The 17674-nt window shown below is 55.4% G+C and overlaps 2 protein-coding genes across 3 annotated transcripts in view; one reads left to right on the top strand and one right to left on the bottom strand.

Moving 5' to 3' along the window:
- The first annotated feature begins 2290 nt into the window (after nucleotides 1–2290).
- The window catches only part of SLC13A5 (solute carrier family 13 member 5), a 30606-nt gene continuing 15222 nt past the window's right edge, over nucleotides 2291–17674 (top strand). The window contains exons 1-6 of one of the 2 annotated variants that reach the window (XM_042255555.2): nucleotides 2291–2431; nucleotides 2917–3032; nucleotides 9223–9359; nucleotides 11699–11886; nucleotides 12876–13041; nucleotides 14620–14742. In XM_042255555.2, the coding sequence (XP_042111489.1) occupies nucleotides 2931–3032; nucleotides 9223–9359; nucleotides 11699–11886; nucleotides 12876–13041; nucleotides 14620–14742 (716 nt within the window). In that variant the 5' untranslated portion in view covers nucleotides 2291–2431; nucleotides 2917–2930. Of the gene's footprint in view, nucleotides 2432–2894; nucleotides 3056–8860; nucleotides 8960–9222; nucleotides 9360–11698; nucleotides 11887–12875; nucleotides 13042–14619; nucleotides 14743–17674 lie in introns of those variants that run through there. The other variant, XM_060395340.1, reaches the window with a different exon arrangement.
- C11H17orf100 (chromosome 11 C17orf100 homolog) overlaps nucleotides 15586–17674 on the bottom strand; it is a 36081-nt gene continuing 33992 nt past the window's right edge. Inside the window, exon 3 of the mRNA XM_042255552.2 lies at nucleotides 15586–15938. The gene's annotated coding sequence lies outside the window, so the exon portion shown is untranslated. The remainder of the gene's footprint in view (nucleotides 15939–17674) is intronic.

Here is a 17674-nt window from a genome sequence, read left to right on the forward strand (position 1 = left end):
TCTTTGGAGCAGTTTCTCAGAGCTATTTGAGGTGCTGTCTCCCCAGGCTGCAGTCTTCATTTTGTCCCCAATAAAACTTAACCTGTAACTCTCACAATGTGCATTTTTAAAAAACTGACAGCTAGAACCAGAAGGTTGATGATTAAGAGTCCCAAACACCACCCTGCTGCCTCACTATTACCGACCAATGAGAAGAAAGTCATGCCCCCTGCAACTCTCATCCCGAATGTTGCCCTGAAAAGCTCTTCCCTGAAAGTCATTGGAGAGTTTGAATTTTTTTGAGCATGAGCTGCCTGATCACCTTGCTTGGCACCTGCAATAAACATCACAATTCCCCACAACCTAATGTCAGTAGATTGGCTTTGGTGAAAGTGAAAAGTGAAGGTCGCTCAGTCATGTCTGACTCTTTGCAGCCCCATGGACTAGACAGCCCATGGAATTCTCCAGGCCAGAATAGAGTTGGCCAAACGGACTCAAGTTCAGCTGGGTAACAAAAGCAGTTGTATCACCGTAAGGAAGTGGTTTACTTGGATGAAATAAAATTATTTTTAAGGCAGGAAAAAATTTAAACATCAAATTCTCTGCCCATTTGAACCACTGCTTTCTTGCCTGTAGTGTGCATTGTACACCTGCGTTATACGTTAACTGGTTTTGTTTCGCCATCCCATGGACTGTAGCTCACGAGACTCCTCAGTCCATGGGATTTCCCAGGCAAGAATGCTGGAGTAAGTTGCCATTTCCTCCTTCAGAGGATCTTCCCAACCCAGGAATCAAATCTGCCTCTCCTCCAGTGCAGGTGGATTCTTTACCACTGAGCCACTGGGGAAGCCTGTTATACATTAACTAGATCCCCTAGAAGACACAGGAAGGCCTACTTTCAAAAAAAAAAAAAGAGAAGGAGGGAAATTTTCTCCTGGCGCCAGCAAGATAATTCCTTAGGAGATAACATTTCTCTTTCAATCCTGGAAGGGGTCACAGTAACCAGCTTACTTTGTTGGACTATATAAACCATCAACATGTTACTTTGATGTAATATACTTTGTCTCAAAAACTCAAGTGACTTGACCTCTAATGGAGCAGTGCTCAGAGTTTTCTGAATGACTTTCTTGAATCATAATCCTCCAGCTGGCTGGAATAAAAATTTCATTGTTTTCTTAGGTTGACTATTGACAATTTTTGTTGACAACTTAGACTCATTCACACATCCCAGAGAAAAAGTTTTGCGAACACACATTGGATCAGGTACTGTGAAAGGTGCTGGTTGGACATATGTGGACAAATAAAATAGACGTCAAATAAAAAATCACACCAATAAATAAATAGGTACAAATAGTGCTAAGTGCCTTGGGATGGGGCAGGGGGTGGGATGGGAGGAAAGCCAGGGTTAGATGAATGAGAGTTACAAAGCAGAAGGTATATGAGAAGCAGATAGATGCAGGAAGGACCTTAGGTGGAGGTCACAGCAGGAGATTTGAGAATCTGAATTAAGATGTGATGAGTTTAGGGACTTGAGACACATCCAGACTGGAAGACTTTGGGAATATGGAGAATCTGGGACTCTGGCATCAGAGCTAGGTGGAAGACCGAGGACTGTTGTTCCTCAGTGGATCAGTGTGTCCAGGTCTTTGCGACCCCTTTGACTGCAGCACACCAGACTTCCCTGTTCTTCACTATCTCCCAGAGTTTGATCAAACTTATGTCCATTGAGTCGGTGATGCCATCCAACCATCTCATTCTCTGTCCTCTTCAGACATGTTATCCTCTAAAGACGGAGGACAGTAATCTCTATGGGGCAGGCTATGGTTAAACCACAAACAGGGGTAGGACTCCTCCAGAGAAAACTGAAGAATGAGAGGACAGGGAGACAGAGAAGGAAGAAAAGTGCTAGTTGGGGGTGGCGGCAGCGTCTGCATCCTTGCACCTCCAGCACACAAAACAGGGCTCCGAACATAATAGCTGCTCAGTACCCTGCAGGCGGCGGCGGCTGAGGGAATGAACGACCTTCTCGTTGCAGCCTTGGTTAAGTCACTTCCTCTCTGGACCCTCTTTTCCCAGTAGAAGGACAGTAGCTGCTCGGTCAGGCGGGCTCAGTCGGCTTTCCGCGGACGCAGCGCCAGCTGGGCGGTCGACCCGCTGAGCGGGTATCCGCTGGAGGGCGAAAGCCGCTGGGACAGCAGAGGACAGTGGCCTCACCTCTTAATCTCGATCGCTGGAGAGTGCGGGGATGCGCTGGGTGGGAGAGGGCGTGGGCGCGGGGGACGGGTCCTGTACTCAGAGCAGCGCATTCCCGGCAGGGAAACCGAGCGTGACCCGGACGAGGGTGGTGGGGTTGGTGGGAGGAGAGGAGAAGAGGCCCCCGGAGCAGACCGCGCTGGCTGCTCGGTGGGTCATTGCAGTTGCGGGAGACCCCTCCGGCGTGTGAGGAGCAGAGGTAACCAGGTGAAAAGGGAGGGAGAGGTTGGGGAGATGGATCTGAAAGACTCAGAAACCGCTGGGAACCTTCACCTGGGACCCAGACGGCGCCCAGGAAAGGCAGATGAAGATGCAGAGGGGGGTCGGGGAGCCACCCGAATGTCTAAGCCCCGACTGAATGACAGATCCCTCCCGCTTGGACGCCCTCGGGCACGCCTGTCTAAGGCACTGCAGGAAAGGCTTGGAGAGTCGGGAGGTGCCGGGCACCCGACCCCTCCTGGAGCTCCTGCCCGTAGCGCTGGAGCCCGCAGGCCCCGCCCGGAGGCAGAGTTGGGGGCAGGCTTGTCCCACCGACCTTGCGGGGATGGCCCCGCCCCCGGGGCCGAGGAGAGGCTCCGTCGTGGGAGGCGGAGTTGCCGCCGCCCCCTCCAACCCACCCTGGACCGCGGCCCCTTCTTAAGCCCGTGCAACGACTGGCTGCCCTTCTCTCGCTTCTCCCGCCAGGTTCCCTCTCCGCGATGGCCTCGGCACTGAGCTATGTCTCCAAGTTCAAGTCCTTCGTGATCTTGTTCCTCACCCCGATCCTGCTGCTGCCACTCATCATTCTGATGCCCGCCAAGGTCAGTTGTCTCTGGGCAGCATGGTGGCTTCCGGGAGCCGGGTGCCCCTTATGGGGCACCAAACCCGGGACCATTAGGTGGAGCGCACGGATACCCGGGCGGGCACGACTTCCCCGGGGGCACGCACCTTCTGGAGCTCCGGGTACTGTGGGAGGTGCCCTGCGAGGAATTCTGAGGGGCATGGATCTTGGGATTCACAGATCCCTGGAAACAAGAACCGTCTTGGAAAGCACACAAACCTAGAAAATAGCACAGATCTTGGCCACACAGCCCATCCACAGGCTCAGAATTTCCCAGGTGCATGACCCGGTCCCCAGGGTCCCTAAGTGCCACCTGTGCCAACAGGGAGCTTGGGCACTTGGCTTTTCCTTCTCGCTCCTGTCTCTTCACTTAGGGACTTCCCAGCTGTAGGTGGCTTCTGAGGCCACTCAGGGACAGACAGGACAAAGTCTCGACCTCAGTGGACCCTGTGCTGTGCTTAGTTGCTCAGTCGTGTCCGATTCTTTGCGACCCTCTGGACTGTAGCCCGCCAGGCTCCCCGGTCCATAGGGATTCTCCAGGCAAACATACTGGAGCAGGTTGTCATGCCCTCCTCCAGGGGATCTTCCCAACCCAGGGATCGAACCCAGGTCTTCTGTATTGCAGGCGGATTCTTTACCGTCGGAGCCACCAGGGGCTCCTGAGTCCTAGCTTTGTCCCCTTCTGGCCCTCCTTCGAGCCTCAGTTTTCCTATCTATGATGCACATTTCTTTCCAGCTCTGAAGCCTAGGAAGCCACAGCTGAATCAGAGTCCTGCTGCCGCTCCCAGCTGAAAAGGCAGGTCAGGTTGGCTTGCTTTTGCTCACTGCCCGCTGTGGCTGCGGCAGGAGGCAGAACATGTTCCCAGAACTCACGCCTTGGGTGGCACAACCCAGGGTTGCGGGGAAGCTGCGTTCAGAGCCCTGGCCTCTGAGGGCTCCCGGGAAGGAAGCAGAGAATGAATGGCCTTGGCCGCAGGGTGGGGGCGGTGCCGGGAGCGCTGGCCCAGGTCCCGCTGGGCAGTGAGCGGCCCGTTTGGCAGAGGCCCGAGCCCTTTGAAACCTTTTGTGGCTGCTGGCTGCTCCTTACTTATTCCCTCTTTCAGCCTTTCACTCTCAGCCCAGACAGGAAACCTCTGCTCCCCCAACCCCCTACAACCCAGGCAGGTTTGGGCAACAGAGGATCTCTTTGGGTGGCGTTCTGAAGGCAGTCCTGGAGGAGTGGGATTGTACTGGGTATCAGGAAGCCAGGCTTCAAGAGAACTGGACTTCTACCTTTCACGCATCCTTGTGATTTTAGCCAAGCCCCTGTGTTCTCTGGGCCTTGATGTTCTCATCTGTACAATGGAGCAAGGAGGCTTGGTTTTGACATTTTATGGCCGTAGGGGCCAAAAGAGATCATGCTGGTTCCTAGGTGGGGGAGGAGCCCTTGGGTAGGCTGATCACAGACCCTGGATGGGCTGAGGACAGCAGGTCCAACAAGGGTGGCTCTTCAGTTGCCACATCAACTGTGATTCACAGTATTTCCTCTGTAGAAAGAGATTTGGGGCTGTTACTGGCTGTGGGAGGGAGTCAGGCAGGAGAGCTGTGATTTGAGTCCTGCTGGTGGGAATAATGTTCCCCGGACTAATTACAGTCACTTTGCTGACCCTCCTGCTCCAGGAGAGTGTGACCAAGACCACCCGCCCCCTACCCTGCCAACATACAGTGGAGACCCTGAGCTAGGACCCCCAGCTCAGGTTGTGTCTGTGTCTGTGTGTTACGATGGGAGGGAGGATCAGGCAAGGGAAGGGGAGCCATCAGTGACAGTCATTCCAAAGGCTGTCTTCCTGCGTTCTCTTGCCTGGTGGTGGGGCAGGTGCCCGGGAGCCTGGAGCCCTGTCTCCTTGTTTTCTCCCTTTGAGCTTCTGTTTTTGTCACCACTGAAGAGCTCCCTGCCCCCACCCTCAGGGCCACAAAGTTTGCAAGGAAGCCCAGGGTCAGGGGCAGAGTGACAGGGAAGGCTGTGAGAGCTCAGCAGCCTGGGCAGCACCATCCAAGGGGACGGTAGCGACTCCTAGCGTGAGTCCCCCTCCACCGGTGCCCCGAACTCTCTCTGCTGCAGGCTTCCTTCTTTTATTCTCCTACACCTTGCTTCCTTCCAGTCATCATCTCTCCTCCACTCTTCTACCCATTCTCTGGGTTCTTTCTTTTTCTTTAAATTGCTTTTTATTAAATAAACAATACATTCATTGTTATTAAAATTTTTTAATGTCTGGAAAGTATAAAGTGAAAATGAAAATATATTCAAATCCCATAACGTACACACAGTATGTTCTTTTAGCTATACTTTTCCCATTAAACAATGTCGTGGATGCCCTTCTTAATAATTAGGTTAATGATAAGCCACAGTTTTCTTCAGTTGTGCATTTAACATATTTATTGAGCTACCCTTTGTGCTCAGTACTGTGCTGGGTGCTGACCTTTAAATCCCATTGTCCACGGTGAGCTCAGCTTGCAGTACTCCTCGGGTCATACTCTCTGCTGCAGAGAAGGCTCTGAGCTCACTGGGGTTCAGGCTCCCATCTGCAATTAGAACCCATCTCATTCTGCACGGTTGCCAGCCTCTCTTCAGGCTTCTCAAAGGTCACCTGTCCTTTCCTGATCTTCCCACAACCCTCTGGAGCATTCTAGATGAGGGAGGGTCAACTTTGTGGGAGGGCATGGCAACCCACTCCAGTATTCTTGCCTGGAGAATTCCATGGACAGAGGAGCCTGGCGGGCTACAGTCCATGGGGGTCACAAAGCATCGGAGAAGACTGAAGTGACTTAGCTCGTTATTCAGGGGCATCTCCTGAGCCTTCTGATAAAAGCATGGAGGAGAGTGGGTAGTTAGTCTTGTGTGCTTTCTATTGGCTACGTTTGGAGCCTCCAGGAACTGTCTGGGAAAATTGCTTACACGTGTCATCTGCCATTTATAATAAAAACATCACTTTCTATGTGGCATACGTTTAGAATGGGTGCTCTTCAAGCCTTGATTTGTAAGTGAGGACATGAAACAAGCAGGGAGAGGGGCCAGGGTTGGGAGTAGGAGGAGTATTTTATCAAAGACATTGAGAATTGCTATCATATGATGGAGCACACAGTTTGACTTGGAGCTTCCTGGCAGCCAAGACAAAAAAGAACACATGATAAGTTGCATAATCCTTCTTTTCAAAAAGAGGAAGCATATTAGTCTCTGTAGGAGACAAAGCTTTTCCTCCCACCAAATTGCAAAAGACATTTCACACGTGGGTTTTATGGAGAGATTTTGAGTTGTAAAATAATAAGGTTAACAATAGGTTTACAAAAAGGCAGAGAAACAGTATGGAGAAGGCAATGGCACCCCACTCCAGTACTCTTGCCTGGAAAATCCCATGGACGGAGGAGCCTGGTGGGCTGTAGTCCGTGGGGTCGCTAAGAGTCAGACATGACTGAGCGACTTCACTTTCACTTTTTACTTTCATGCACTGGAGAAGGAAATGGCAACCTACTCCAGTGTTCTTGCCTGGAGAATCCCAGGGACAGGGAAGCCTGGTAGGCTGCCGTCTATGGGGTTGCACAGAGTCGGACACGACTGAAGCGACTTAGCAGCAGCAGTAGATGATAAGAAGGAGACTGAGTTTTAGACAGTATTACTGTGCTTAAGAGGCTTCCCTGGGGGCTCAGTGGTAAAGAATCTGCCTGCCAATGCAGGCGACAAGGGCTCGATCCCTGGGTCTGGAAGATCCCTGGAGGAGGAAATGGCAACCCACTCCAGTATTCTTGCCTGGGAAATCCCATGGGCAGAGGAGCCTGGTGGGGTTTTGCAACCACGGGGTTGCAGAAGACTTAGTGACTCAGCAACTGTGTTTGAAATCTCTACCGCACACTCCCTCACTGCCCGCCCCTTCCTCACTGCCCACCCCTGCAGCAGATCATTCCTACCTCTCTTTCTCGACCTCAAAGACAAGGTAGGCCACGCAATGGCAGATACTGATCACTGATCAGGCCTGCCTGGTGTCCAAGGCTGGGCTTCTAACCACATTGTTGTCCTGCCTTCAGCCCAGTGGTGTCGCCAGCATTGACTCCCCTCTCCTTCTCAACTTGGGGACATCTGGCAAAGTTTAGAGACCTTTTGTGGTTGTTACAACTGGAGAGTGCCACTGGCATCTAGTGAGATGAAGGCTGGGGTGCTCCCACACACCCTGCCGTGCACAGGACAGGCCCCTCCCCCTCAACAGAGAACCGTCTAACCCAAAACATCGATAGTGCTGAAGTTGAGAAACCCTGCCTCAGAGTAGGGAGGTCTCCTGGGGTGCTGGTGTCCTGGGATATTTTATCCCTGATAAGACAATCCAGGCAAAGAATGTCTCTTTGTGCGATGTTCCATGCATATCACATGTTATCTCCGGTGATGATAAACCATGATTGTGCGCAGGTGCGTTTGTCACAGCCCATGCTGTGCCGGTCGTTCCTCCAATCAGCAGTTGCTGAGTGTCCCTGGGGTGTCAGGCTTGCGTTGGATGCTGAGTGACACGGATTCTGCCCTCCACTGCTGACCCCACCCTTCGGGGCAGGAGTGGTGCTGGTGAAACAGATAATGCCAACTCAGTGTGCTGCTTGCTGGGGGTGGAGGCAGGGGCACAGAGGAAGGGCGCAGACCCAGGCTAGGGGCAGGAAGGGTGAGATGCCCAAGAAGCAGCAGTGAGCTGAGCCCTGAGCTCTGTTTCCAGGCCAAGAGAGCGTCTTGCAGCCGCAGGAGGTGGGGCATCGGCCTCAGTTCTCACCATGGCTCTGGGGTCGTGGAGCTCAAAGTGGGTGTAAGGAGATGTGGCTGGAGGGGACGGCTCCAGGGCAGAAGGTCTCCAAAGAGTGCTAGAGCATTTAGCTTCTGTCCTGAAGGCAAAGAAAGGCTTTTAAACAAAGGAGTGATACGATCTGATTTGCAAAAGAAAGGAAGCAGCAGTGTGGAGTGAGGCCAGTAGAAAGATCGAATTAGAAGATAGCTGTGCTGTGCACCTGCTTGGCGCTAATGGTAAATAACCCAGCTGCCAGTGCGGGAGACATAAGAGACCCGTGTTAGATCCCTTGATCAGGAAGATCCCCTGGAGGTTGTCCAACTCTATGACCCCATGGACTGCAGCACGCCAGCCTTCCCTGTCCTTCACCATTTCCCAGAGCTTGCTCAAACTCATGTCCACTGAGTTGATGATACCATCCAGCCATTTCATCCTCTGTCATCGCCTTCTTCTCCTATCCTCAATCTTTCCCAGCCTCAGGGTCTTTTCCAATGAGCTGGCTTTTCACATCAGATGACGTGGCAACTCATTCCAGTGTTCTTGCCTGGAGAATCCCATGGGCGGAGGAGCCTGGTGGGCTACAGTCCATGGGGTTGCAAAGAGTCGGACACGACTGAGTGACTGAGCACGCAGGCGCGCGTGCCCGCGGCCACGCTGAGTGAGCACGCAGGCGCGCGTGCCCGCTGCCATGCTGAATGTGCACCGCTGTCACGCTGAGTGTGCACGCAGGCGTGTGTGCCCGCTGCCATGCTGAGTGTGCACCGCTGCCACGCTGAGTGTGCACGCAGGCGTGTGTGCCCGCTGCCATGCTGAGTGTGCACCGCTGCCACGCTGAGTGTGCACACAGGTGCGCGTGCCCTCTGCCACGCTGAGTGTACACAGCCAAGTGTCATCGCCCATGCTGGCTGAGTGTGCACTGCCCTGCCATGCCTGCCACGCTTGTTCCTCTGCCACGCTGAGTGTTGCCACGCTGAGTGTGAGGTGCCCGCTGCCACGCTGAGTGAGCACGCAGGCGCGCGTGCCCGCTGCCACGCTGAGTGCTCTTCTGGCGGTCACTGCCCTCCTGCCTGCCTTGCTTTTCCCGCTCTTCAAGATTCTGGACTCTAAGCAGGTGAGCGCCCCAGAGCATCTCTCCCTACGACTCATCCTCTGAGCTCAGCTCTCAGCTGTGTAGGATCTGGGGGACCAGATCATACCCTGTTTGTGGGCTCCCTCTGGCAGAGGGACGTACACTTGACCCTCCATCCCCACTCCAAGCTGCCCTAAAGTCAGCGTCTGTTCTGCTCGCCCGTCTCTGGGGACTTGGGTGGCCCTGAGCCCAAGTAGTGTGTGGCCAGGGGGCGGGTCCGATGCAGCCTCTGTGCCCACCCGCAGGTGAGCATCCAGTACATGAAGGATACCAACATGCTGTTCCTTGGTGGCCTCATCGTGGCTGTGGCCGTGGAGCACTGGAAGCTGCATAAGAGGATTGCCCTGCGCACGCTCCTCTGGGTGGGGACCAAGCCTGCACAGTAATTATGCCTCCTCTCTCTCGCAGTTAGGCCCAGGGCTGGGGAGGGGAATGTGTGCCACAGACTCACAGGCAAGGGCTGACCATGGTCTTACCTGGGCAGGGCAGCCAGGCAGACCCCTGGGTGGGTCATGTTACAGTCTTAGCTAGGGAGGCCAGATGCAAGGATGGTGGGAGCAGGGGAGCAACTGGGGGGAGGTGTATGGTAAGCAGCAGTGGGTAAAGTTTCTCTGAATCTAGAGGAGACTGCTCATCAAGGGTCCCTGCATGTTCAGAAGACTTCCTTGGGGGACAGGCTGCAGGATCCAGGGGACAAGGTGGGTGGAGGCTGGATCAAGCTGTACCTGATGCCCCTAGGAGTTGTGTGGGGAAAGCAGGAAAGAGATGGCTGAACTACCTAGCTCAGGGGGGAGTAGAAAAGTCATCTCTCCAAAGCTGGCACATCTGTTCCATCTGCAAAGCTGCTGCCCACCTCACCTTCCCCCCACCACTCAGTTGTCTCACCCCTCTCCAAGGTCTTCCCACCAGTCACAGGCCATTCCCGCCAAGTCACGGAGCTGATCTTGCAGACACCCTGTGGTGCCTGCAGTACCCAGGGCATGATACCAGGGACTTATTCATCACCGCTTCTAACTCTTCCCACACCTCTGAGAGTTGGGGTTTATTCCCATTACCCGTGTTCTGTTCTGTAGATGAGGAATTTGAGGCAGAGAGGGGTTAAATGGTCTGCTGACTTCACATGGGGATTGGACCTGGCCTGTCTGATGGCGCCCTGCCCCCTCTAATCCGGAACTCAGGATGCATCTTTCTAAATACTGCCATGACCCAGCCCAGCCCTGGGAAGGCGGGTGGGTTAGTTCACAGTGAGTCTGTCCTTCGATGTCCTTGTGTTGAGGATGGTGCTGGGCCCTGAAGGCAGAGACCTGCCCGCCCTCCAGGAGACCAGTGTCTGAGCACCCTTGGCACCCCAGCTCTCTTGAGTAAGGGCTTGTGATTCTTTGACCTGTGACCCTTCTTGACATGGAGCTCTTCCAGCGATTGGTTTTCAGGGTCACATCAGAACTGATTGCCTAGAAACATGAGGCCTTGCAGGCTCCCGAATTCTTGTTCCGAGGCTCCTTTGAGTGGGAGGCTTTTCTCCATCAGCGGGTGGCCCTTATTCTGGAGTGTGCTGGAGTGTCTTGCTCCCAAACCACATCCAGGATGTTCATTCACGCTTCTCTGCTCCCCCCCGGTCACTGCTCTCTCCTCTAAGCCTGGCTTCCAACCTTTGTACTTATGAGGCCATGAGGTCTACCTGCAGGGACATCGGCTAAACCACAGTGCAGGGCAGCCCCCAGACCCTTCTTCAGGCAAATAAATGAGTGGCCCTGGGGAGGGGCCTGATTGCAGAAGGGCGTGGGGACCAAGAAGTTGAGTTCCGTTCAGCCAACCCCCTCCTGCTCCCCAACCCTGGAACGCCTTCTGCTCCTGGCCTTGTGCCAAGTGTGTGGGACCCATGGAGAAGAATCAGACCTTCCGTGCTCATGGGGCAGACGTGGACACGGTTCCGGCTCCAGCCAGGGAGGAGCGTCCTAGAGAAGACGGAGGAGGGTGTGGTCAGCCCTACCCCGTGTGCACTGGTGGGGAGGCGACAGAGAAGGGGTGCTGCCTGAAGGCTCTGAAGGGCCATGAGGGGAGTTTTCCAGGCAGATGACTCAGCAGGGACAGAGGTGGAAAGTGGGGTGCCATACGGGGAGGAAATACGTTTTTTGAGTACTCTCTGGGGCTCTGATCCACGGCAGAGTGGAGGGGGGCACAGTGTGTGAGTGGAAAGGTGGGGCGGGGGTTAGCCATGAGGGAGGTCCCGTTTCCCCAGGCCCCTCGTGGCTCTCCCCCTCCTGGAAGCCTGACTCCATGTAGGCCTTCTGAACTCAGGCGGAGCAGGATCTGGGGGGCTGGGAATCCTCCAGGTAGAAGTGGGAAGCTGGGACTGCTCCTTGTGCGCCCCTAGGTTGTGCTGGGGCCAGCTCCACGCTGTGCCAGCGCCAGCTGCATGCCTGTGCTTACCTTGCTGGAGCGTGAGCTCCTTAGAGCCACGATGGGAGCTGAGGCCCCGTGGTGACCCAGGAGCCAGCAGAGTAGACGTCAGTAATGTTTGTGGAGAGTGGCAGAGGGAGGGAGGTCGGGAGGGAGGTATTAACACAGCATCACTCCTAGACTATCCAGTCCCAAACAGGCCTCTGCACCCTGGTGCTGGGCCCTGGCGTCCCTGCAGGGGGCAGGACCTAGTTCCCTAGGGGTTGGGGGTGGCTGGGGGTGGGGAATTCTCTGGCTTTCCTCTCTGCCCCTCCTCTGCAGGCTGATGCTGGGCTTTATGGGCGCCACGGCCTTTCTCTCCATGTGGATCAGCAACACGGCCACCACGGCCATGATGGTGCCCATCGTGGAGGCTGTGCTGCAGCAGATGGAGGCCACGAGTGCAGCCACCGAGGCCAGTCTGGGGACCCTGGAGCTGGCAGAAAAGGGCAAGGCCGGCGAGCTGCCAGGTGAGCCCCTGGCCAGGGCAGTCCTCTCCTCTGTTTCCAAAAACTTGAGCCACCTCCCTGCTTTCTGGAGCCCTCTTTTTTCACAAGCACATAGAGAAATACTTTGAAATGCCTTTTTCCTAACTTTTAGGAATGTGATTAGTGTATAAAAGTTCCATCTTTTCATGGAGCTTACAGCAAGTTCCCCCCACATCTGTTCCTTCCATCACAGAAGTCAATACGTGTTGATGTGATTATTCATTTGGGTATCTTTTGAGCACCTACTGGATGCCGTGGAATCCTTTCTACCCCTACTCATCCTTAGGGAGGCCTCCTCTGAACGAGCCAAGTCCCTCCGCCACTCTATTCCCACAGGTTTTGGGGTTGGTGGTCACACCTTGGCTTCCCTGCTGGACACTGAGCTCAAGGAAGTCAGAGTGCCTGTGTCTTTCCTCTGCATCGTTCGTCCCTAGGGCCCCGCATGGCCTGTTGGGGCCTGTGCTGATGGTCAGACCCTGGGCCAGGTCCTGGCCTGCAGAGATGAAGCAGACACCCTCGTACTACGGATTCACAGAGCCTGGTGGGGTGGGCCCCTCGGTCAGTTCATCTGACTTGAGAGAGGCCCCAGAATGCCATAAACCAGACACGGAGGAAGTGCCAAAAAGGGAGAGGCCTTGCTAGGAGGAGAGGACATCTGAGATGGATTGGGACTACCCCCTGCCCCTCCTCCCTCCAGATGAAGGGAACATCTTGAGTGAGAGCAAGGAGGCAGGAAAGAAAGGAGTGTGTCTGAAGCTGCTGAGTTTTCGCACAAGTCATTGAGGAGCCGTGGGACATGACCGTGGGTGGCAGATGGGGTCAGACCACAGCCTGGGGCTTGAGGCTGAGGAAGGAAAACCTGGGGGAAGAGCCAGCAGAGCCGGCATGCCCAGAGCCTCAAGTCAGCAGCTGGGTCGGGAGCTGGAGCTGGAGCTGGGCTGGCTCAGCTCATGGCGGTGTGCCCACCGCAGGGAACCAAGCGACTTTGGAAGGTCCCTCTGTGAAGCAGCAGGAGGTCAACAGGAAGAACGTGCGCAAGGCCATGACCCTGTGCATATGTTACTCGGCCAGCATCGGAGGCACCGCCACCCTGACTGGGACGGGACCCAACGTGGTGCTCCTGGGCCAGATGCAAGAGTGAGTCGCTGGCCATGACTCTGGGGACAGTAACTGGGTGAGAGGGACGGGGCTGGAGGGGCCCACCCACCGCTGCCTCCGCTTCAGCTGGGCCCCGGGGCTTGGGGGACATGTCAGAGCAGGGAGGATGGGCTGCCTTCAGCCTCTGTGGCCCAGCCTCCCTGCACACGCTCAGGACCCCACAGCGGGGGAGCTGATGTCCACAGACAGGGTTGCTTTTCGCTCTGGGCCAAGACCCACCTTTCTTTCCCGGGCTCAGGATTCTTGCTCAGAAGGGGAATGTGGATTGAACCCAGAGCCAGTCATGGGAAACGACAACATAGTCCGACAAGCAGGGTCCTTGGTTAAAACTTATAGAAAACAGACACCTCTAAAGATACTCCCCTCAAAGCTGGTTCACGACCTTGCTTTTTAATGACGATGGTCCTATGACGTTGGGGGAGGTTAGCAGTTAGGTCAGCTGGTGCCTCACCGGCTCACTCACTCACTCAGTTCTGTGCCTGGTCTTGTGAGGCTGGGATCACAGAAGTGAGAGGGTCCTGGGGCCTGCCAGTGGGATACTCGAGGGCAACTGAGGGTAGCAGATGCCTGGAGAGTTCTGATGGGTCATGCAAATGTGTTAATGAATGTAAGTACAAATCACAGTAGGCACAGAGAGAAGGGACGGCAGTATGGTGGTGCCCGTCCTGTGCAGACAAGCACCCTGGACAGGGGTGGGGAGGGCGGCTTGGAGGTGGGAAGGGCAGGCCTGAAGCCTGGCAGGGTGGACACTTGAGATGGAACAAGCAGACCGCTTTGCTTCTGCAAGTGTTTTCTGTAATGACAGCCTTATGCTTCTCCCCAGAGCTCCTCTGGGCAAAGCTGCCTGTCTGCGCTGAGTGAGAAAAGCTCTGTGGCTATGTTGTTGTTTAGTTGACCAGTCGTGTCCGACTCTTTGCAACCCCATGGACTGTAGCCCACCAGGCTCCTTAGGCCATGGGATTTCCCAGGCAAGAATACTGGAGTGGGTTGCCATTTCCTCCTACAGGGGATCTCCCTGACCCAGGGATCGAACCCATGCCTCCTGCATTGGCAGGTGGATTCTTTACTGCTGAGCCAGCAGGGAAGCTCTATGCCACTTCACTCGTGGGCTAAAGGGATCAGTGCCTGGGGCTGGGGGTGGAAGTGACCCTCTTCCAGCCCCCAGGAAACATTGTCTGATTCCAGCCTGGGAAGCTTTTGAGATCTGATCTTTAAGGGGACCCTTCTCTTGTGAAAGCCCACACCCACTAGGTGATTCTGAGGAATCTGTGGACCCCCTGGAGCTATTGGCCAGTTATGTGTCTACAAAGGTGTATTCTTCTGAACTGAAGGGCCTTGCTTTTCACGCGCTTCTCAGCCAGGTGCGGACCCCTAGGAGGGCCGGCTGGTCACACCTCAGGCTTGTCTTGTGACTGGCTATGTTCTGGGGCCCCTGCTTCAGGCCACCTCTCGGGGCCCGGCTGTCGCTCAGCCTCTGTCCAGAGGGCCCGGCCTGCCCACTCTCCCGGGCCAGCATCTGGTGGAGACTGGCCATGGGACTGGCGCTGCTCCCATCAGGTTGTTTCCGGACAGCAAAGACGTCGTGAACTTCGCCTCCTGGTTCGGATTCGCCTTCCCCAACATGCTGATCATGCTCCTGCTCTCCTGGTTGTGGCTCCGCTTCATGTACATGAGATTCGAGTAAGTCTGAGATGGTGACACCGTAGTGGGTCTGGGTAGTGTGCCGGGTCCTGCAGGAAACCCCTCTGGCTGGGCAGCTGAGTCTGGAGAGAGCTTCCTGTCCGGTTCTGACCGTTTCTGGTCAGCAGCCCCATCTCCTGCTGGCTTGCCCTCCATTTCCTGCCACTCCTGTGTCTCCCCATGCCTTTGCACGTGCTGTTCCCTCTCCCCGGAATGCCATTCCCTGCCTTCCTCCCTTCCAACCTCCTCTATCTTCAAGGCCAGTTAGAACGTTTCTTCCTCGGCAACTCCTTTCTTCCTCGGCAACTCCTTTCCCAGCTTCCCCCCACCCTGCCCCCCGCCATTCCGATTCTGATGATTGCTAGCTTGCTCTCTGCTCCAGGCCTCCCTGGACACTCTAGGCTCTGCCCCAACCCCTGGCACCTGCAGTCATGCTCCAGTGCCTCCCCCCATCGCAAGCTCCTCTGTGGCCTGCGGGCAAGTCCTCTCTGACCCCCGCACCCGCCCAGCGCCCAGCCCAGGGAGAAGGAACAGGTGCGCCATTGAACGCAAGTCAAAGCAATTAACGAGCACTTGTTCTTGGCGTAGAACTGGACGGACTTCCACTTGGCCGCAAGTGTCTTTTAGGACAGGTCACGGCAGATGGCCTGAGAGTGTCCCGATCAATCCAAGCCCAGATTTACTGAACGCTCGCAATGTTCCCAGAAGCACGCCACTTCTGCAAAGTTTACCTTCTGGTTCCCAGCACACAGGCATGGTTCACCAAGGTCAACCTTGACGGCAGCCAGGCTGTGCACAGAAACCATGACGCATGGCTGACAAACACCTCAAAATGTTGTCATTTTTAATTTTTTAAAAATTTATTTTCATTTATTTGACTGCCCCCGGCATTAGTTACGGCACTTGGGATTGTTCGATCTCTGCTGCGGCATATGGGATCTTCATAGGGGTGTGCACAATCTAGTTCCCTGACCAGGGGTGAAACCAGGGCGCCCTGCATCGAGAGCGCAGAGTCTCAGCCCCTGGACCACCAGGGAAGTCCCTGTTGCTGTCATTTTTAAAGGCACGGACTTATCTCCGTGAGCCGCGTGCTCTGTGCCTTGATTCACAGGGAGCTTGAGCTCCGATGAAAAACAGGCCTCTGTGGCAGGAGAGAGGAGACTTCAGAGATGAAAGGCAAAGATGCCCACGAAAACCTATGAGTTAATGGGGAAAGGGGGGCATTTTGGTTAAGTTTTCTTCCGAAGGAGGAATTGTCTTGAAAATTAGAGCAAAACAAAAACTCTATCCATAATCAGAGCAGCTGTAATAAAAAGATAAAGGTACACTCAGGCCTCCGTCACATCCCCACCCAGCCCCGTGTTCCGACCCCCTCATGAAAGGGAAGCTGCTCCCTTAGGCGCCTGGCTGCCCAGCTTGAATCCTTATCTGGTTGGTCATGGAGAGCAATGTTGGGGTCATTCCCTCCAGCCTGATTCAGATAAAATGGATCTTCCAGAGTTTATGGGCAGCTTCCTAGGCCACGTCCAGCCAAGGAGGTCCACCCCAGGACCCCTCAGGACTCGTGGGATATTATTGCTGGCTTACACCCAGCCCTCCTCATCAGGCTAAGCTCTGAGTCAGGGAGGAGGGTTCTCCGGACCCCTTCCAGGGCTCGGGGCCCCTTGGCCTCTCCAGCAGCCTGTCTACCCCGTTCATCAGCATCTCGAGGAAGGCCATTCTACCGCAGAAGGATACTGTGCACCCACCCAGCCCCCAGGAATCCCACAGGAAGGCTGGATCCACCTTTCTCTCACGCCAGCCCAGAGGTCACCAGGTGGATTCACCCAAAGATAAGCGTGGAATGCTTAGCCTCAGAGGGACCTGAAGGCCTGGCGGCACCTCTACAGCAGGGCCAGCACTGGACAACTGAATATACGATGCTGCCCCAGAGTCTGCAGCTGCTGTGTTGTCAGGATGTGTCGCCAGCATCAGAAAAGAGCTGGGCGGCTACCAGAGTCCCCCCTTTTCCTGTTCTGGAAGCCTGCAGATTCCGGCCCTGCCCCAGAGTCTTGGGAACTACAGGAGGCAATAGACTGGTGGCAGGTAGAACACAGACTCTCATGCCATGGGGGCGAGGACAGAGAGGCCCCCTCCCACCCCAGCGGAGCCATCCCCCTGCAGGATGATCTAGAAGGTGTCCCTGGTGGGTGACCCTGGGGAAAAACGGCCTGGCCTCTTGTCCAAAGCAGAGGTCCTGGCGGGCTGTGTAGACCTGGGTTCCCAGCCCCCACCCTCGTCGCATCCTTTCCTACCCCTGAGCGCCAGGAGGATGTGCCCAGACATCCCTGGGCCCCTGCTCCAGGCCGCGCCGCATCCCCGGGCTGGCTCGCACCCTCCTGAAGGCGGTTTGGCTCCAGGATTCGGCACCTCGGCACCTATCCCGCAACTCCTGTGCTCCCTGCAAGCCTGACTCAGGGTCCAGGAAGGACTCCCAGGAGGGACGGCTCTCTAGGGACAATCAGCTTGGCCTTGCCACCACCTTCAGGCTGATGGATTCCTCAGGGTCGGCATTCTGTGTGCCAGGGGCCCCAGCCAGTCCCTCCCCAAGACTTCTGTTGAGAGTCCCTCAGGCCTCTCTGACTCTTTGTGATCCCATGGACTGCAGCACGCCAGGCTTCCCGTCCTTCACCATCTCCCAGAGTTTGCTCAGACTCATGTCCATTGAGTCAGGGATGCCATCCAACCGTCTTACCCTCTACTGCCCCCTTCTCCTCCTGCCCTCAATATTTCCCAGCATCAGGGTCTGTTCCAATGAATCAGCTCTCCCCAAGGCTAGGTATCCTCCCCAGGGAGATGTGCTGCAGGGTGCCCTGGGCAGGTGTGTTAGCCAATGAGCCCTTGTCCCTTGGGAGCCCATCCAAGAGCAGGACCTGGCTGGTTTCTCCCCCTG

The sequence above is a fragment of the Ovis aries genome, chromosome 11 (assembly GCF_016772045.2).
Source record: "Ovis aries strain OAR_USU_Benz2616 breed Rambouillet chromosome 11, ARS-UI_Ramb_v3.0, whole genome shotgun sequence".
Lineage (NCBI taxonomy): Eukaryota > Metazoa > Chordata > Mammalia > Artiodactyla > Bovidae > Ovis > Ovis aries.